Consider the following 19379-nt stretch of genomic DNA (forward strand, 5'->3'; position numbering starts at 1 on the left):
GCACTGCTACAGGGCCACCCAGTGAGGTGCTCTCCTTGATTTCCTTATTTATTTACTTACTCATTCAATATGTTTTCACTGATTTCAGAGAGAGGGAGGGAGAGATAGAAACATCAATGATGACAATCACCAATCGGCTGCCTCTTGCACATCCCCTACTGGGGATGGAGCCTGCAACCCTGGCAGGTGCCATTGGCCGAGAATCGAGCCATGATCTCCTGGTTCGTGGGTTTAACCACTGAGCCACACCAGCCAGGCCTCCGTCGTCTTTTAGAATGTTCTTGTGTGTTGCCTTGAGGGTCAGCTCAGCACGTTATCTGAAAATCTCCTTGTCCTATGATGGGGATTCAATCGACTTTACGGCTGAATCGTGGGTGGAGAGTTCCCGTCTTTACAACTCGGCCAGTTTTCTGATTTAGTTTCAGCTCCCGTCAGCTCCTATAGTTAAGACTCAAAATTAAAAAAAAAAAATGCAATCTCGCACATTTCTCTCTTTTTTCTTCTAAATATATTTTATTGATTTTACACGGAGAGGAATTGAGAGGGACAGAGAGTTAGAAACGTCGATGAGAGAGAAACACCGACCAGCTGCCTCTTGCACACCTCCTACTTGGGATGTGCCCGCAACCAAGGTACATGCCTTGACCGGAATCGAACCCAGGACCCTTCAGTCCGCAGGCTGACGCTCTATCCATTGAGCCAAAATGGTTTCTGCTGCACATTTCTTTTTAGGGTTATTTCCAGAACCGTCAAGGGTGATGGGACCACTGAGAATGGCGAGCGTGGGTGGGGGGGACACGAAATGTAACTGTCACGGGTGACCGCAGGTGGCGGGAGTCCTGTGGGGACCGACGACAGGGACCGGGTCGCACGGGGGTGCAGGGACGCCACAGGAGTAGCTCCCGGAGCGGGAGAGCCGCGCGCCCGCCGGGCCAGCACAGATGCTCTGCTTCCCCAAGCCCGTCCGGGCCCGCCCACCACTTTGGTCCCGCCCCTGACCCCGCCCCACTGCTCCCGGTCCAATCACGGGCCGCGCTCACCACTAACGGCTCGCCCACTGTTTCAGGCCCCGCCCACCACTCTAGCCCCGCCCCTAACCCCGCCTCCAGACCCCCGTCCAGTCACAGGCCGCGCTCACACCCAGGCCCCGCCCCTCCTTCCGAAGCCGTCGCGCGGCGCGAGGCCTGCTAGTTCACTGTGTTGGCCGGTGGCCGCGCTAGGGTTCCGGGGTCGCGGGTTCGAGTCGTCGTGTGTCCGTCGCGGGCCCAGAGCCCGTCTCCGTCCGCCAGGCGCGGCCGTTGCTGACGGCGCGACGAATCTGCCGCTGCGAATCGGCGGGCGCGGCGGCGGAAGAAGCCTCGCGAGAGTCTGGGCGCGGGCGCAGCGGCGGCGGGGCGGACGGAGCGGCGGACCGGGCGGCGGGAGCGGCGGGAGCGGCGGGCCAGGCGGCCGGAGCGGCGGGCCGGGCCCGCGGAGCCGCCGGCATGACGGGCCGTGTGTGCCGCGGCTGCGGCGGCACCGACATCGAGCTGGATGCGGCGCGCGGCGACGCCGTGTGCACCGGCTGCGGCTCGGTGCTCGAGGACAACATCATCGTGTCCGAGGTGCAGTTCGTGGAGAACAGCGGCGGCGGCTCGTCGGCCGTGGGCCAGTTCGTGTCGCTGGACGGTAGGTCCGGGCCGGGGCGGGGGGAGCCGCGAGCTCTGCGGACGGATCTGGGGGTCGTAACGGAACTTCCAGGCCGGGGGGCGGGGCGACGTGCGGCGGCTGCGGGCTGGGGGCAGTGGCGCGTCCGCCCCGACACCGCCGCGCGGCCACGCTGTGGTGTCCGGGACGGGACAGGAGGTTCGCCCTCTCGGGGAGGCGTCGGTTCCCGGCCGGTGCCTCGGAGGTTCGCCCAGCAGGGGGCGCTGCCAGCGCTGGGTCTGGCTGGGCAGCGTCCCGTCGGGTCCGGCCACCGTCCCCTCAGGTCTGGCCGCCGCTGGTCGCAGAAAGCGCAGCCGGGCGCCCTCCCGTTTGGGGGCTGCGAACGGGGTGCGGACAGCCCGTGGGGGCTCCTGTGGGGACGGCGCTCCCCCTCCCGCGGCGGTTCCCAGGGACGGGGTCGCGGGACAGCGAGCTGCTCGGCTCCGTTCCCACGGACCGACCGACCACCGGCGAGCCGTGGCCGCCGCCCCGGGTGCTCCGTGTTGAAGGGGCGCGTGCACGTGATGCCCCGCAGCCCCCCACCCTGTCTGTCCGGCCCCGGCTCGCTCTCTGTATTCTTGTTGGTTTTGTTGCTGTTGAGCTTTTGAACGGTCTTTACATAGTTTACTTTCAAGGTCGGCAAACTGCGGCTCGCGAGCCACATGCGGCGCTTTGGCCCCTTGAGTGTGGCTCTTCCACAAAATACCACGGCCTGGTTGAGTCTGTTTTGAAGAAGTGGCGTTAGAAAAAGTTTACGTTTAAAAAATTTGGCTCTCCAAAGGAATCTTTTTTAAAAATATGTTTTATTGATTTTTTTTTAATAGAGGGGAAAAGAGAGGGATAGAGAGTTAGAAACATCAATCAGTTGCCTCCTGCACATCCCTTACCCGAAACCAAAGTACATGCCCTTGACCGGAATCGAACCGGGAACCTTTCAGTCCGCAGACCGACGCTCTATCCACTGAGCCAAACCGGTTTCAGCTCTCCAAAGTGATTTAAATTGTACTGTTGGTATTTGGCTCTGTTAACAGATGAGTTTGCAGACCTTGGAAGTAGAATATGTAAAGACCTTTTTTTTTTAAATCCCTTGTTGACTATGTGATTTGCAAAGCAGAATGTTAACATTCTGACTAAAAGTTTAAACTTTCTTCTTTGTTGATTTGAGAGAGAAGCCTGGGTCAGCTGCCTTGATTGGCTGCTGCAGCGCCCCACACCGGGGATGGAGCCTGCAACCCTGGCAGGGAGTCAGCCGGTGACCTCTGGATGCTTAGGTGGAAGCTCAACCGCTGAGCCACCCCGGCCTGGCTAAGAGTTGGACGTTTTTTCTGCAGTCTAATTTTTTTTCTGTCCCAGGTTGGACATTTCTGCACGGGCCGCTGTGTTTTTCTTCCCACACGTGTCTGCTGGTTCCGCATTGAGACCTGTGGCCGCTTCCGTTTCCTTCCTGGCGGTGTGGGGTGGGCAAGGCTCCTCGCAGGGGGGCCGGGGGCCAGGGCCCTGTGCTGCAGGACTCTCCTTCCTGGGCCTGCCTCGGGTCTGTTGTTCCACTTATTTATGCATTCATTGGTGGATTCTTGTATGTGCCCTGACCAGGGATCGAACCCTAAACCTCGGCGTTTTGGGACAGTGCTCTTTATTTGTAAAGTTGAGGACCTTCTTCTGATTTGCTGAGAGTTTATCATGAGTGGGTGTTGAATTTTTTCAGATAATTTTCCTGTTTTCCTGTTATCAACTGATATAGTCATGGTTTTCTGGGGTAAATGCACATGGTCATGGGGTATCATTCTGTGTATGAGTTGCTGGATAGATTGGCTAATATGTACATTTAATTAAGTCTTATTGACTTTCAGAGAGAGAAACATCAATGATGAGAGAGAAACATCACTGATTGGCTGCCTCCTGCACACCCCCCACTGGGGATCGAGCCTGCAACCTGGGCATGGGCCCTCACGGAGAATCGAACCCTGACCTCCTGAGCCTCACGGCTGGGCTGGATTTGCTGACCCTGTTGAGGGTTTTATGTTTATGTTCATGTGGAGCATCGCTCTGTGGGCCCTGTGGTGCTCTGGTTGTGAGCAGTGCCTGGGGGTGCGCTGGGGGAGGGCCCGCTCTGTCCGGAGGAGGCGGTGGCATTGGGTGCTTTTGCTGGGCTGTTGGGGGGAGGCTCCTGTCAGGCTTCCAGCTGCGGAGTCCGTTTCTCCCGCGGTGGTCCCAGCTGAGGGCAGGGCGGTCGCCGCCATGGGGTGGGGGTGGGGTTGGGGCCTGGCCCCCTGGTCTGAGTCTCCGCAGGTGGAGTTGCCGGCACTGTTCCCTCTCGCCCCCCCCCCCCCCCCGGGTCTGCAGTGCGTCCCTTGCCTGGCTCTGGTGTCTGGGTGCTCTCTCTCCCGCCGCCGGGCCCTCCGTGTGCCGGGCCCTCCGTGTGCCGGGCCCTCCGTGTGCCGTGCCCTCCGTGTGCCTGGCCCTCCGTGTGCCGGGCCCTCCGTGTGCACTCCGTATGATGGGCACTCCGTGTGCCGGGCCCTCCGTGTGCCGTGCCCTCCGTGTGCCGGGCCCTCCGTGTGCCGTGCCCTCCGTGTGCCGGGCCCTCCGTGTGCCGGGCCCTCCGTGTGCCGGGCCCTCCGTGTGCCGGGCCCTCCGTGTGCCGGGCCGTCAGGCTGAGGGCCTCGGGACAGCCGTGCTTCCCCGGGGTCCCCTCTTCCTGGAAGCCTGCCGTGGTTTCCACAGCCACGGGGTCCCCAAGGCCTAGCAGTGTCCGGGTGTGATCGTGAAGCCCACAGGCTGTGAGGGTGACCCCCCAGTGGATGGGAAAGGGTGCTGCCCCCCCCGCCCCTGCCCCCCGGCATGTGCCCACCCATGGGGGCTCCCGGCCCAGCTGGCTGGTGGCTGCGTCGGAGCAGGGCCTGGGCCCCGAGCTGGCCAGCCTGTGGCCCCGCCGAGCTCCCGGCTGAGGGCTGCCAGACGGGGGCCGCGTCCCCCACAGCCACACACAGGCCCCCCAGAGCTCGCTCCGCCACCGGGCTGGCTGGGGCCACCGCGGGGCGCTCACTGCTCACCGCCGTCTGTCGTCTGTCCGTGTCCGTGCACTGTGGGCCCCTGGGTGCCTCCCGCCCTCACGGTCAGTCGGGGTGCAGGAGAAGCAGGGGTGCTGTGCGGGGCTCTCCGGGTGCTCAGGCCCTGCCTCTCTCGTTCTTGGGGGTGGGGGGGTGGGGGTGTTGCTGCTGTGGGCCCTGTGCTCAGAGGCCCAGCTCTGGGAGCCCAGAGGAAACGCCGTCCCTCCCCTGCTGCCCACAAGGGGGCGCCGAGCCCCGGCCTGGGCTTGTGCCCTCCAGCTGTTGGAGCTGCTCTAGGAATGACTGTGAAGTGAGGGCAGGGAGAGGGCATCTATCTGAGCGTCTGAGGGCGAGAGGACCAGCGTGTTCTCCAGGCGTATCTGTTGTAACCAATCAGGGCGCTGCTTGTTGAGTAATAGATACAGGTTGGTTCCGCAGGCAGGCCCCCCCCCCCCCCCCCCCCCCCCCCCCCGCAGCTGCCACAGACCTACTCATGAGGGTGAGGCAGGGAGAGCCGGTTCTCCTGGGGGCCGGTGATGCACTGAGGCCATGCGCCATGCAGAGAGCACTGTGTGCACACCTGTATGCGTGTGTGCAGGCCTGTACGCACGTCTGTATGTGCTTGTGTGTGTGTGTGTGCACGTGTGTGCGTGTGCACGTGTGTGCGTGTGCAGGAGGAGCAGGACTTAGGAGCCAGAGCAGCCCAGAAAGGGGACGGGCAGGCAGCAGGAGAGTAGGGGGCACAGAAGCAGGAAGCAGGCCCCGCAGGGTGGAGGGTTAGGGAGAGGGGTGGGGACGTAGGGAGGGGGGCGGAGGGTGAGGGAGGGGGCGGAGGGTGAGGGAGGGGGTGGGAGGTAAGGCTAGCACAGGTGGCATTTGGTCAGAAGCCTAGAGCGTCCCTCTCTGGGCCTTGGATGTGGGGTGGAACCAGGTTGGGGAGCTGCAGATGGAGGAGCTGAGCCTGGGAGATCGCACTGAACATAACGCTGAGCCCATCCCCTCCCCCCTAAACACACACACACACACACACACACACACACACTGGTGCGGCATCTCAGCCTGAGCCTGTGGGCAGGGAGGTGGCCGGTGGAAGGCCATGGCCGTGAGGGGTGGGGTGAGGGTTGTGCCCTTCCCGTCCGTTCAGGCTGCTGGGAACACAGGCCCACCTGTGACTCCCTGGTCAGGTGACTCCCTGGTCAGGTGACGGAGCGAGCGGCCTTTGTGGGAAAAGATCCCAGCGGAGGGCGAGGGCACCCCTGGCCCTGCTCCTCGGGGAGACACTGGGCCGTGGTGACCGTTAGCCCAGCTGCACCACGTGCACCTGCCATCCCGGTGCTCGGCTGGAGCGGGGGCTCCGGCCCCGGCGTGGGGCTGGTGTGTGGCTGCTCTGACCGTCACGGAGGGGCTGCGGGGGTGGGGCGGTCCCGCACAGGAGGGCCTCAGAGCAGCTGGGCCTCGCCACAGGGCGAGTGCTGACAGGCTGTGGGTGCAGCGCCCCCCGATGGGCTAACGGTGTGATTTGGTTTCTAGGTGCCGGCAAAGCCCCTTCCCTGGGCGGAGGCTTCCACGTGAACCTTGGAAAGGAGTCAAGAGCACAGACGCTGCAGAACGGTACCCGGGCCCAGCTGCGGGCGGGGAGGGGGGAGGGGGAGGGCGGAGGCAAGGGGGCCAGGTCCCGCGGCCAGGAAAAACCCCGGTCATCAGGACGCTCTGCATGAGGCCCGCGTGCTGTCTCTGTGAAGACCAGACACGCGGTCGGTTGTTGGCCGAGCTCCGTGATAGCCCTGAGTGGCGGGCAGCCGGCCCGTGGTCCAGCCGGCCGTGGTCCAGCCGGCCGTGGTCCAGCCGGCCGTGGTCCAGCCGGCCGTGGTCCTGCAGACGCTGCCGTCGCCTGTGGCTGAGAGCTCAGGGACCTGAGAGTCCAGTTGCGCTTCGGTGGCACGAGGTTCAGGACTCGCCTGCCATCGGGGCCCTCTCCGGGAGCACGGGGTGGGGACTCGCCACTGCCGCCCCGGGAAGGATGCCCTTTGTCTCGCTGCGCCAGCCCTCCGCCGGCCTGGTGCCCGCGCTCCTTCCCGGTGCCCAGCCGTGCCCGTCCCCGCGGTGGGGACAGCTGGTGCGTCTCCGTCCCCTCGGGTCTGAGCGCCCGCCCCGCCCTCCTCGCTGGGCCTCTGGGTCCTCCCTTCGTTTGGGAGCGGGTTCCGGGGTTTGTTTCCGGGCTCTGTCGGGGTCGCGTGTGGACAGGAAGGCCGTGGGGAGCGGGAGTCAGGCCCGCCCACAGGGGCAGACGGGCTCCTGTGCGGGAGAGCCCGCCGTCCCGCCGTGTCCTTGGGCATCGATGCCAGAGTGGACCCAGGGCACGCCCCCCGGTGCCCCTGCCTGCTGTCGAGGGCACGTCCTGGGCCCCCTGTCTGCCCCGAGCACGCACGGCGGCATTCGGCCCGTCTTCCCGGCGGGTGGCAGGCCGCCCAGGCCGCACTGTGCTTTCCCTGGTGAGCAGCCGTGGCTGCCGTGGTCGCCCGAGCTCCTCACCCCTCGTGACCTCGTCCTTGTCCCCTGCACAAGCTGGTATGCGTTCTTTGAGATGTTCGTTTTTTATGTTCTTAGAGAGAGGGGAAGGGAGGGGGAGAGGAACATGGGTCTGAGATGGAAATACAGATCGGCTGCCTCCTGCACGCCCCCAGGGGTCGCACCCCAACTGGCATGTGCCCGCCGGGAGCCTGGTGTGCTCACGCCGCCGCCCAGCAGCCCGCCGCTCGGTCAGGTGCTGCCTGGCGCTGACAGACGGTCCTCCTCCTACTGACTCGTGGGTGTTCTTCCCCCCGTCCAGGTGTGATCCCTTGTTGGTGTACATATGTATATATTTAATGTTTTTATTGATATTTTAGAGAGGAAGGGAGAGGGATAGAAATAGAAACATCGATGAGAGAGAAACATCAACTACCTCCTGCCACCTGGGAATTAAACCGTGACCTCCTGGTCGTAGGTCAATGCTCAACTACTGGGTTGATAAGACAATTTTTAATAAGATTTCAATAGGACCACTTATGTTTTCTGTTTCTTCCTGTCAGTTTTTTTAAAAAAATACATTTTTATTGATTTCAGAGAGAGGAAAGGAGAGGGAGAGAGAGGCATTGATTGGCTGCCTCCTGCACACCCCACACTGGGGATGAGCCCACAGCTGGGCCTGTGCCCTGACTGTGACCTCCTGGTTCATAGGCTGACCCTCAACCACGGCGCCCGTGGCCGGGCGCTGTCACATTGTCACGCTGTCACACTGGTACGACGGGCTCCTCAGGTGTCGTCCGTCGCAGCGCGCCCCTGACCCCGGGCTGGCTCAGGTCCGCCTTTCAGCCTGGCCTGGCAGCTGTTTTCGTTTTTTTTAATTGATGCGAGAGCGAGAGAGAGGTTGGGGAACACGGGTGTGCTGTCCCCTTGTGCGTTCCCCGGTGCTCAGAGATTGCGCCTGCGCCCTGGCGCCTGGGGACGTGCTCTCGCCAGCTGCTCTGCCAGGGGCACGTGCTCTGCCCGCCCGGCCAGGTGTTCAGAGTGTCCACTTTTTTTTTTTTTTTTTAATATATATTTTATTGATTTTTTTACAGAGAGGAAGAGAAAGGGATAGAGATCTAGAAACATCGATGAGAGAGAATCATCAATCAGCTGCCTCCTGCACACCCCCTACCGGGGATGTGCCCACAACCAAGGTACATGCCCTTGCCCGGAATCGAACCCGGGACCTTTCAGTCCGCAGGCCGACGCAGAGTGTCCACTTTTCAAAGGCGCCTGCGGCCAGTTGTCCCTGCTGGGAGGAGGGCCGAGGACAGGAGGCTGGGCTGGGCCCGGGGGGCCGGGCTGGGATGGGGGCAGGAGGGGCAGGTTGGGACGGGGGCGGGGGGCCGAGACAGCGGGCGGTGCGGTGACCTGTGTCGTTAACAGCGCCGTGCCCGTGTAAGTGGCACATGCCGGCAGCTACAGTTCAGTCTGCCAGTCGTGCCGCTGCCCTCGTCTGAGTCACAGCCCCTCGGGGAGGGCGTGAGGGCGGCGGTGGGCGCCTTGGGGCTGACCCGCAGGTGGGTCGAACTCGCTCACTGACGGTGCCGGGCCATCGGAGCGACGCTCTGGTGAGGCTGCAGTCGGAGCCGCCTGGCGGCTGGACGGAGGGAGGAGCCCGGCCTGAGTGAGCCCCTCGGGGCACCCCTCTCTGCCTTGTCGGACTCGAGTCCCCGGCATCTGCCCAGCGGGCCGGCCCCGTGGGCCCCGTCAGCGGCTCTGTTGCCGGGCCTTGGGGCAGAGCTGGCTGCACGCGTCCGCCTGGCACGCTGACGGGAGGGTGGAGCCGGCGGTGGGCTGTGCTGCCTTTCTGTCCCATCAGCTCTGGGGACGGACGGTGACCCCGACCCCGTGCTGGTCCCGCCCGACTGGGGCCTGGGAGCTGTGTGGCTGCGGGCAGCCTCTGGCAGCAGTGCCGTGTGGTGAGGGTGGGGTGGGGCTCCATGGGGTGCCCACTTGGGTCCCTCAGGTAGAGTCAGCTCATCCCCAGCTGCCAGGCTGGTCCCTCGGGGCTGCTCCCCGGGTGCCCACCCTGGACAGCGGTCACTTACGGATGCCCATCTTGGGCAGCGGTCACTGCCAGGTGCCCACCCCGGGCAGTGGTCATGGGCTGGTCAGTGTCAGTAGCATGTGCAGGTGTGTTGGGGGCCACGAGCCAGTACCGAGGCCACCATAGAGTCTTAGCGTCCCACGGCCACAGCCCTCCCAGAGAAAGCGGGGCGGGCGGAGCCCCACTGCGCACCGCTCGGCCTGGGGTGCGGGGGGGGAGGGCCCCAGCGGAGAGGATGGTGAGGACAGTGAGGACTCGGCTCTTCACGCTGCAGTGTCACCGAGCCCCAGGGCCTTGGCCTCTGCTCTGGCCCTGCAGGGCCTCTCGTGGGAGGCGGGGAGGCAGCCTGGGGGTTGTGTGCTCAGAGGGGGGTGTGGAGGTGTTGCTGCCTCGCTGCCAGCCCCGGGCTCTGCTAGTGCCCCGGCCCGGATGGCAGGGAGGTGGGGGTGCCAGGCGTGAGAGGGCGTTCCTGTGCGGCCCTTCGCGGGCCCTGAGCGCAGGGGCTGAGGGCTCGCCTGCCCCGTGCCCACGCCCCCGGGCCTGGTCTGTGCCGGTCAGCGTGGGGCATATGTGGCGGCTCGTAGGTGCCCAGGGCGTTCGTGCAGGGAGCGCGTGCGGGCAGGGCAGCCGGGTGCGGGGCGCGGGGCCGGCGCTCGGGGCCGGGGCCCAGCGGTAACCGTGGTCGCCTTGTGCCCAGGACGGCGCCAGATCCACCACCTGGGGAGCCAGCTGCAGCTGAACCAGCACTGCCTGGACACGGCCTTCAACTTCTTCAAGATGGCCGTGAGCAAGCACCTGACCCGCGGCCGGAAGATGACCCACGTGATCGCCGCCTGCCTCTACCTCGTGTGCCGCACCGAGGGCACGCCGCGTATCCTTCCTGCGCCTCGGGGGCCGCCTCTGGGTGTTGGGGCGCGGTAGTGCAGTGGCCTGTGCTCGGGAAGCACCGGGAGCACTCACCGTCGGGAGCACTTCAGGCCGCCTGCACCTGCGCGGTGTGCTTTGCCCGCAGCTGGCTCTCCGGGCTTTCCGGGGCTCTGCGAGCGGTCACAGGCCTGAGTGCAGCCGGGACGCGGCAGCGGCCACTGTCTGCAGGAGCCGGCGGGGGGCGGCTGCACAGAGCGCCCGTGGCCGGGCGGGCGTGGACAGGCTGCTCCGCGTTGGGGAGAGGGTGGCTGCCGGGGCGGGGCTGTCCTGACTCCGGTCTGTGGTGGACGTCCTGCGGCAGGTCCCCCTGGACTGCTGTCAGCGACTGCGGGGCCTCTTCCCGTCTCGTCCGGGACAGGCCTATCCTGCAGGGGCCAGCGGGCGCCTGCTTCCTCAGCAGCAGCTTCACTGAGAGGCAGGCCACGTGCCACGCGATGCACCGAGCTGTGGGCTCGGTGCTGTGGGCGCACCAGCTGTGCCAGGGCTCCGTCGCCGCTGGCTCTCCCCCCCAGCGGGCCTCCTGGTGCTCACGGAGCCGGCGCCATCAGCACGTGGCTGTCCTGGTGCTCACGGAGCCGACGCCATCAGCACGTGGCTGTCCTGGTGCTCACGGAGCCGGCGCCATCAGCACGTGGCTGTCCCCCGCTCCGTGGTGGCCTCACTGGGGCTCAGCCAGCAGCCACGGCCCCGGCCGTGTCGGAGGCTCCGCCTCCCACCGTCTTCAGAACCACACTTGGCTTTGTTGTTCACGGGATTGTACACGTACTCACTTCAGTGATTTCTCTGATTGTCTTCGGGTTTTATTTTTCGTTTTCCCAGTCCTTGAGACGCATGAGTCTAGTTGGTTTCTCCTGATGTGAGTGTGTGAGGCCATGAGTTCCCAAAGGTGGGTTTTGGTTCAGCATTGTGCAGTTTTGTTGTTTTGATTTTTTGTTTGTTTTTTAAATATATTTTCATTGACTTCAGAGAGGAAGGGGGAGAGAAAGAGAGAAAGAGAAACATCAGTGATGAGAGAGAATCATTGATTGGCTGCCTCCTGCGTGCTCCCCACTGGGGATCGAGCCCACAACCCAGGCATGTGCCCTTGACCAGAATCGAACCCAGGACCCTTCATTCCATAGGCGGATGCTCTATCCACTGGGCAACACCAGCTGGGGTGCACCATGCAGTTCGGAATATGTTCTAGTTTCCATGGTTACTTCTTAGGTGCTGGACTCGTTCAGAAGTTGTTGGTGCTTAGAAGACAGTTTCCTCGTCCGACCAGGTTAGCGTGTGTGACCGGGAGCTCACGGACAGGCCTGATGCTGGGCGCGGAGGCTGCGCGCCTCAGCCTGGAAAAGCGCACCTGCCGCCAGGCGGCTCCGGGCCGCTGCCCTCCGGTGCGTCCGGCGGTGTGAGGCTGGGACCCACCGCGCCGCGGCCGGCCTGCTCCTGGGCTCCCGCTGTCCACTGCCGTCAGGATACAGCTCGGGAAATGGCTCTCGCAGCGTCAGGAAACCCTGTGTCCCCCACCCCTCCCGCTCTCCCTGCATCCAGCCGCTGGGTGCAGCGGAGCCACGCTGCTGCCGGGCGCCGCACGGCCTGCGGGCCCGGCTCTGCAGACCCGTCTCCCTGACGATCCCCTCCCCTGAGCAGTGTGATGGCGGTTTGATCCGGTCCAGCTCTGTCCTCTCCTGAGCCGTGTGATGGCGGTTTGATCCGGTCCAGCTCTGTCCTCTCCTGAGCCGTGTGATGGCGGGTTTGATCCGGTCCAGCTCTGTCCTCTCCTGAGCAGTGTGTGATGGCGTTCAATCTGCTAGCTCTGTCCTCTCCCCTCCTCTGAGAGAGATCGCGTTTCATGCTGTTTCCACACCTCGCCTCCCTCGGGCCTCTCTGCCCTGTCTCCCTGCTGTCAGCCATGCGCTGAGGGGTCATGCTCCTGTGGGGACATGACGAGAGCCGTGCGGGGCAGGTCCTCCTGTGGCCTTAGGTCTGAGTGCCAGCCCGACTGTGTCCAGGCTCCGCACGCTCTGCCCACAGGGGCCTGTCAGGCCGTGGGGCCGGTGTGTGCTCTGTGGAGTGAGCTCTGCGGGCTGGGGCAGTGTGTGCAGGCCCGGCCCCAGGTGTGCGGGGATGGGCGCACGGGGCCTTGCCCTGGCCCCGGGCCGTGGTGCCGTCTGCGTGGTGCCCCTCAGGAAAGCTTACCCAGCGCCAGGGCCCTGCAGAGGGCGGCGGCGCGGGCAGGCCTCCCCGAGGCTCCTGTGCTCCGGGCTCTCCCCCTTGGGTCCCTTTGGGGCTGGAGGAGGGGCCGCTGCTTTCTCACTGCATCTCCCTGCCCTGCCCGCCCCGCTCAGCTGGAGGTCAGGCCTCCCGGGTGGCGCTGTGCGCTGGTGGGGAACCTGTGCTGACTCCGTGCTGCCTGTGGCGTCTCTGTTACTGCCCCGTAGTGCGGCGAGCCTGGGCCTCGGTGAGGTCCGTCTGGGATGGTCTCGAGGCGGCAGGCACCAGGCGCGGTGGGCGCGGACGGCACTTTCAGAATCGCGGGGGTCTGCGGGCCTCTTGGGACTGGCCGAGGCTGATGGGTGTCTCTCACCATCGTTCTACACGGTGCGGCTCTGCTCCGAGGGCACGCTCAGCGCCACCACCGGAGCAGGCAGCGACCGGAGGGCGGCAGAGACCTCCGGTCCCAGCGAGCCTGGCCGGGGGTCCCCGAGGGGCTGCGGAGGGGTCAGTCGCCCAAGACCCAGACCACACGCACTTTAGTGGGGAACCTGAGAGGGTGGGCCCAGAGCATGATGGCTGTTGCCTGGGGGAGGTGGTGGGGAGGGTGCAAGTCGGGAAGCACGTGGCTCTGACGGTCCTGCTCAGAGGAGCTTCCTCCAGACTCGTAGGGGCGTCGAACTCAATCAGAGAAGGGGCCAAAATCTAAAATCCAGCCTAAATCGCGGGCCGAATGGTTTACTGAACAGTCATAAACTGACAATGTCATAAACTGACAGCGGAGTGCAGTGATGACAGCGTGGTGCGGGCCACATTGCAAGGCCTGGCGGGCTGGATTTGGCCCGCGGGCCTTGTGTTTTACACATGTGCTCCAGAGGGAACAGCCAGGCGCCGGCCGCCCTCGACCTCGGTCACGCTGACTTCCAGCCTCCTTTCTAAGATCCCTGCTGTCCAGCACGGCCCAGGCTGGCCCACTGTCACCCCGCAGCCCTGCTCCCCCCCCCCCCCGCCCCCGCTCCCAGGCCTGCAGCGGCGCTCAGAGCCCAGTAAAAGTAAAAATAAGCCAGCACCTGCTTGGCTTATTTTTACTTTTGAGGCTTCAAAGCGATGCCAGGGTCTCCGCTGTGTGGCTGGATGAGCTCTGACGGATGTGCATCGTGCAAACGGGCATCTGGGGGAAGGGCAGCACCGTCCGGCCAGTTCCCAGCGCCGTGGGCTCAGCGCCCGCCGGTGGCCCCTGCTGCCGGCGAGCTCATCCAGGCCTCCTGCGCCGGGTCTGTCCCTGCGGGGCCTCTGCCTCCCCACATGGCGGGGGGCAGGTCGCTGTGAGGCGTGGCCAGGTTGGCGCGGGGCTTTTCCGTGGCTGCACCGTGCTGGCACCGCTTTGCCGGGAGGTGATGCGCGGTTTCCTGGGTGGCTGGCTCTGCTTCTCTCGGTGAAACATCTGCTCCAACTTCCGCCCACATGTTAGCCTTTACTTTGTGACGAGTACCCGGTGCATGGCTCCTGGGCAGGGGAAGGAAGTGAACTAGAGGGTGGCTTTGGGGCTGGGCGAGACACACCTTGGGAGCCAACCTCCCTCGGCCCCTCCCCCTCCGGTGGCACCTGGGGCGGTCCACGGCTTGCAGGTCATCTGCGAGTGAGCGAGCGAGCGGGTCCCTCCAGCAGGCAGGTCCCTTGGCCTGGCCTGCGCGGATCAGCTGAAGCCAGCTCTCCGACATCCCCGAGGCACTGGTTGCCGCACTGTTGGCTAATGAGTTTGCCGACCACTGCCGAGGCATCACCCTCACCCAGAAGTTATTCCTCAGGTTACAGACATCGGTACTTTATTAAAATGTTATGTGTTTCCCCTAGCAGTGGTCCGCAAACTCATTAGCCAGCTGAGTGGCAAACTGCCCCAAGGGGTCCCTGAGGCGCCGAGGTTCTGCATGTCCCGAGGGCGGTTCTCGCGTGGCACACCTTGGAATCGGGCTCCTTCCTCTCTGCTCTCTGGTGGGGTACATCACCGGAGGACTGCCGCTGCCAATCACCGCAGCTCCTGTGTTGAGTCTGCCCCCTGGTGGTCAGTGCCGGCTGGTGGAGCAGGTTCCTGGGCCTTGCTCTGAGTAACTAGGGCCTGTTCTGGTTGTTTGAATTGTCCGCCAAGAGCCAGGACAGGGCCGTGCCAAGCCCCTCCTCATCTCCCCCCTCAGCTGCCCCTCGAGCACAGTGCTGGGCAGGGGACGGTCTGGCGTCGCAGGCACACAGTGACGCTGCTGCACACTGTGCTGGGGCAGGGCCCCCCTGGTGCAGGGACCTGGTGGGCGAGCTCTCACGGTCCTGCTGGTGGCTCACCGGAGCCTCTGGAAGGCTCCCTCACCTGCCGCCGCCAGTCCCCCCTGGTCCCGGGCGCCGAGCATGCATTTCCCAGGCGCCGTGCTCCTTGACCCCTCCTGCAGATATGCTCCTGGACCTCAGCGACCTGCTCCAGGTAAGTCCCTCCAAGTCCCTTTGCCTTGGGGCTGTGCTCGGCATGTGCTGCCCGGCCCAGTTGGGAGGGTCCACAGGTGAGGGACACACGAGGGTGTGCTCTCTGGTGGGGCACTGGACTGGGGGTCCCCTGTTGTCCTGGCCCAGTGGCCCAGCCTCAGAACCGGTGGAGAGACCCAGCTGGGACTTTCTTAGGCAAGGGCAATTCTTTTAAAGAAAACCGTACTCACATATAAACCACCCGCGAACCTGACTTACCGTCAGTTCAGAGAATCTGCCTCCTGGGTGCCAGGAAGCATCTTCCTGTGGGAGCTCTCATCTCAGTGTGATGGGCAGCGAGGCCCAGTGAGAGGAGCAGGAGCCGGCGGACGCCTGGGGGCCGGCAGTGCCGGGCTGAGGCGCCGAGGTTCTGCACGTCCCATGGCGAACGCCCACCCAGGGCCCCGAAAGAGAAGCCATTGGAAACAGGAGGAGGGTGCGGGGTCCCCACGAATTCCACCCCGTGGGGAAAGCTTAGCCCAGACCCAGCGTCCCCGGGGCTCATGCCTGGGGGTGCTCCGTCTCCTCCCAGCCGCCCCCACACACGGGCTCCAAAGTCCTGCTGCAGGCTGCCCACTGGTGGTGAGAATCAGCGCTGCGCGGACCAGCCGCCAGAGCAGCCCTGGCTTCCTCTCCACCCGGCAGCCGCCCAGCAAGGCCGGCGGGAAGGGCTTGGGGCTGTCTGCAGGGCGGGTGTGTTCTGGTAGCTTCTCACTTCCCAGCTTTGGAAATGGGAACCAGTTAGGTGTCCAGACCGAGAGGGCAAGTGGCCGCTCACTGGGCCGAACCAGGGCCCCCCAGTCTGGGTGCTGACCGCGGGTTCAGGCTGGACACGTGCTCAGACCGACTGCTCCGGGCAGGGGGCCGGGCTCAGCGTTCCCAGGGGACGTTCTGCGCTGCCCGGGTGGAGCCGCCCTGAGGCCTCGCCTGGGAGCTGGCCCTGCCCGCTGACCGTTAGAGGAACGAGTCGGACTCCCAACTGGAAGGGACCCTGGGGCTCGGCGCTCGTCTTGTTGTTACTCACGTTCCCCGAGGCCCACTCCCTGGCCAGCTCAGCGAGCCTCTGGCGGGAGCCACGGCACCATGGCGCCGGGCCTGCTTGGGTGGGGGCGGGCTGGACAGTGAGGGCATCGGGAAGGACCAAGCAGACGTTCCCCAGCGATCGCCCCGTGGCTCTCCGCAGGTGAACGTGTACGTGCTGGGGAAGACGTTCCTGCTGCTGGCGAGGGAGCTCTGCATCAACGCGCCCGCCATTGGTAGGCACGGCCGCGCCTGGCACGGCGAGGGGGTGCGAGGGCGAGCACAGGGAGCTCAGCGGTGAGTTACTCCGACTTAAACCGAACGCTGAAGCCAGCCCCGGCGAGAGTGGACAGGGTGTATCAGGGCATGGGGTGGGCGCTGCAGCACGAGGCACCTGTGCCCACCTCCTGAGGAAAGCGCCTGGCGGCCAGTGCCCTGGGCAGGCGGGACGTCGGCACAGCCGAGCAGCCCCTGCCCAGTGAGCTCTGCCTGCTGGCAGGCCTCTTCCCACGCCCACTGGCCTCTAGGGGGAGCTGGCCTGGACCACCCCGAGGACGGTCCCCAGGGCCGGGAAGATGCCCAGGAGGCTGGAGGGCTGCAGGACGGGGAGGCCCTCTCCTCCCAAGAGGCCCCGTCCCTGCTGAGTGTCACTGTACTTACCCCCCATCCCCGCCCATCATGCTACCTTCCCCAGAAGCAAAGCCATGGCCCAGGGAGAGTGCTGATGGAGGACAGGCCGCTTCCCTGTTCCTGCCTGCCGGAGTTCAGGGGTGGGACCCTGGGCCCTGCGAGTGCCCACCTCACTCCCTCGAACCCGAGTTCGTCCTAGAGTAGGGCTTTGTCTGAGCAACTAGTGACGCTGAACCACATGCAAGACTGGCCTTTTCCAGAGCGTTCTGGCTGCAGCCCTGGTCCCGGCGGCCCGATGGGGAGGCCCGCCTGCGGCAGAGGCCGGTCTGCGCCCACAGGCTTCCCCGGGCCGGTTTGCTCCTGACCAGTGAGCATGGAGAGCAGGCATGTTTCTCCGCCGCTGGGCGGCCAAGCGCCCGCAGGTCCTCACTGTGCGGCTCACTTTATTAAAACTCAGAAAAGATGTGACTTTTCCCGGGTTTTAGGATTGGAGGAAGGTCTGAAGCTTAGAACTCAGAACAAAGCCTAGGAGGGTGGGAGGGATGGCCACGCCCACAAAGTACATGGCGTGGGCACCACGGGCGGGTCCGGGCTGCCCGCCGCCCCCAAACCCCCTCCACCTAGTGAGCACCCCAATGTGCAGGAGGTGTGTGGAGGCCCCGCCACCTGGATTCCGAGCCCGGCTCTGGCCGTGTAGAAGCCTCTCGTGTATTCCCCTGGCTGCAGCCAGCCGCGCACACGAGGTCAGGAGTTCGAGGACGGAGCCTGCATGCCGTGGAGGACAGGCGCCTTCACGCCCCCGCGCCTCGCACGCCCGCGCTCAGGCGTAGAAGATGAGCTCGGGGATCTGGCCGCCCTGCACGCCGGTGCCGTTGGTGCTGTCGGACGAGCACTGGAACTGGAAGGTGACCTTGCCGCACTGCACCTCCGTCAGGCCCTCCTGCCCGAAGTAGCTGAGCTCGCTGCCGTCCAGCACGGCGCTGGCCGTGTAGAAGGTGTCCTGCTCCACCTGCACCGGGTGCTCAAACCACACGGGGAAGGTGCTGCTGGAGCCGTCGGACACGAACCGCGTCAGGTTCTGGGCGAGCACCACGCCCAGGCGCTTGAGCTCGATCTTCACGCTGTACTCGGCCTTCCCCGAGCTGGACCCGTACAGGCCCAGCCCCGCCACGAACACCCTCCGGTCCGCCGCGAACTGGATGCTGTCGCAGCGGCCGCGGTAGCGCCACTGGTTGCTGCGGTAGGCCGAGGACTGGAAGCGGTGGCAGCGCTGGGGCGCCAGGCCGCGCCGCTTGGTGAGCGGGAAGTCGAGCGGGGGCTTGTTGGCCGCCGTGTACCACAGGAAGATGTTGTGGGTCTCCTCCAGCGTCAGGATGTCCGACTGGGCGGGGCCGTTGGCGAACTCCTCCAGGGTCATGGTGGGGATCCGCACCAGGTAGAGGGCGGGCCCCAGCACGTGCCTCTTGTTGCGCGGGGTGGCGGGCAGGCCCTGCCGCTTGCACTCGGCCTCGGCCCAGCTCAGCACGGCCTCGAAGACCACCGCCTCCTTGGTGTTGAGGGCCTCCCGGGTGACGATGACCTCCAGGGTCTGCCAGTCGATCTCACAGAAGCCCTCGGACCTCAAGGCCATCTCGGCCTGCGCGTCAATGACCTCCCAGCAGCGCTGGGTGAGCTCAGGCTCCTCGAACAGCCGGCTCTGCGACAGCAGCACGCACGCGTTCTTGGCCTCCAGGCTGGTCTCCAGGAAGTGCACGCAGGCCTTGGCCAGCGCGGGCACGATGTACTTCTTGGCGGCGTAGAGCGTGGCCAGCACGGTGTCCGCCTCCAGGTCGATCTCGTCGCTGTACATGTACCTGCGGGGCGGGGCGGGGCCGGTCACAGGCCGCCTGGGGCAGCGGGACCCCCCCCTCGCCAGAGGAGCCCCCTTACTTGAGCATGATGAGGAAGGCGGCGGGCTCCACGTCAGGGATGTGGATCTCCGGCTTGACTTCGGCCAGGTCCCCGTAGAACATGGCGTAGAAGACGGAGCTCCCGACCGCCAGGACGTACTGTGCGGAGAGAAGCCGCCTGAGCCCGGCCTTGCACCCCGCGGGGCAGGGCCGGAGCTACATGCAGGAAGTGGCCGGGGCCTCACCAACCTTGTGGGCAGGCACCCGCTGCGCCCCGCCCGGGGGCCCCACCACGAAGTGCACGTCGGCCATGAGCTCGTTGTTGAAGAGGAGCGCGTTCCTGCGGGGGGAGGCACAGGCTGGGCGCGAGGCACGGGCGGGGCGCGGGCGCGGGCGGGGCGCGGGGCGGGCGGCGCTCACCTCTCGCGCAGGGTCGGGCGGCAGGACTGCCAGCTGGGGCTCTCCAAGTTGTTGTTGTCGGGCGCGGGCGGCGCGGGCGCGGGCGGCGGCGGCGGGGCGGGCGGCGGGGCGCTGGGCGGGCCCTTCCTGCCCGCAGCGGCGGCGGCGGTGGCGTTGCTGTTGGCGATGTCCGTGGCGGCGGCGGCGGGCGCGTACAGCTCCGCGGCCATCTTCCCAGGCAGGGCCTGGGCGCGCGGGGGCGGGGCGCCGGGCGTCCGGGGGCCGCGCCGCAGCCTCGGGGTGGGCTCCGCCAGCACGAGGAGCGCGGCCAGACACTGCGCCACCCGGCCGTGCAGACAGGCCAGGGGCAGCAGCATGGGCCCGGCGCCAGCCGGCCGCTCCCTCCCGCCGCCGCCGCCGCCGCCGCCGCCGCCGCCGCCGCCTCCGCCGCCTCCGCCGCTGGGGGCGCGG

The 19379-nt window shown here is 65.6% G+C and overlaps 2 protein-coding genes across 3 annotated transcripts in view; one reads left to right on the forward strand and one right to left on the reverse strand.

Annotated features, from left to right (window-relative positions):
- Nucleotides 1-1158: 1158 nt before the first annotated feature.
- BRF1 (BRF1 general transcription factor IIIB subunit) overlaps nt 1159-19379 on the forward strand; it is a 32134-nt gene continuing 13913 nt past the window's right edge. For both annotated transcript variants that reach the window (XM_084896117.1, XM_084896118.1), the window contains exons 1-5: nt 1159-1668; nt 6267-6347; nt 10034-10207; nt 14901-14932; nt 16154-16226. In XM_084896117.1, coding sequence (XP_084752243.1) covers nt 1485-1668; nt 6267-6347; nt 10034-10207; nt 14901-14932; nt 16154-16226 — 544 coding nt within the window. In that variant the 5' untranslated portion in view covers nt 1159-1484. The remainder of the gene's footprint in view (nt 1669-6266; nt 6348-10033; nt 10208-14900; nt 14933-16153; nt 16227-19379) is intronic.
- On the reverse strand, nt 16248-19362 carry BTBD6 (BTB domain containing 6). Its single transcript, XM_084896256.1, has 4 exons — nt 18930-19362; nt 18759-18849; nt 18550-18668; nt 16248-18473 (listed from the first exon to the last, which is right to left on the reverse strand). The coding sequence occupies exons 1-4, from the start codon at nt 19283-19285 to the stop codon at nt 17441-17443; spliced, it is 1599 nt and encodes a 532-aa protein (XP_084752382.1). The 5' UTR covers nt 19286-19362; the 3' UTR covers nt 16248-17440.

Source organism: Pipistrellus hanaki (assembly GCF_964339955.1).
Source record: "Pipistrellus hanaki genome assembly, chromosome: 1".
NCBI classification, from domain to species: Eukaryota; Metazoa; Chordata; class Mammalia; order Chiroptera; family Vespertilionidae; genus Pipistrellus; species Pipistrellus hanaki.

What these genes read in the sequence shown, in the direction of transcription:
- BTBD6 (XM_084896256.1), bottom strand. Translation starts at nt 19,285, where the DNA reads ATGCTGCTGCCCCTGGCCTGTCTGCACGGCCGGGTGGCGCAGTGTCTG. An exon ending in CGCCCGACCCTGCGCGAGAG is followed by an intron (nt 18,850 to 18,929) that starts GTGAGCGCCGCC and finishes CTCCCCCCGCAG; the next exon opens with GAACGCGCTCCTCTTCAACA. An exon ending in AGCGGGTGCCTGCCCACAAG is followed by an intron (nt 18,669 to 18,758) that starts GTTGGTGAGGCC and finishes CTCTCCGCACAG; the next exon opens with TACGTCCTGGCGGTCGGGAG.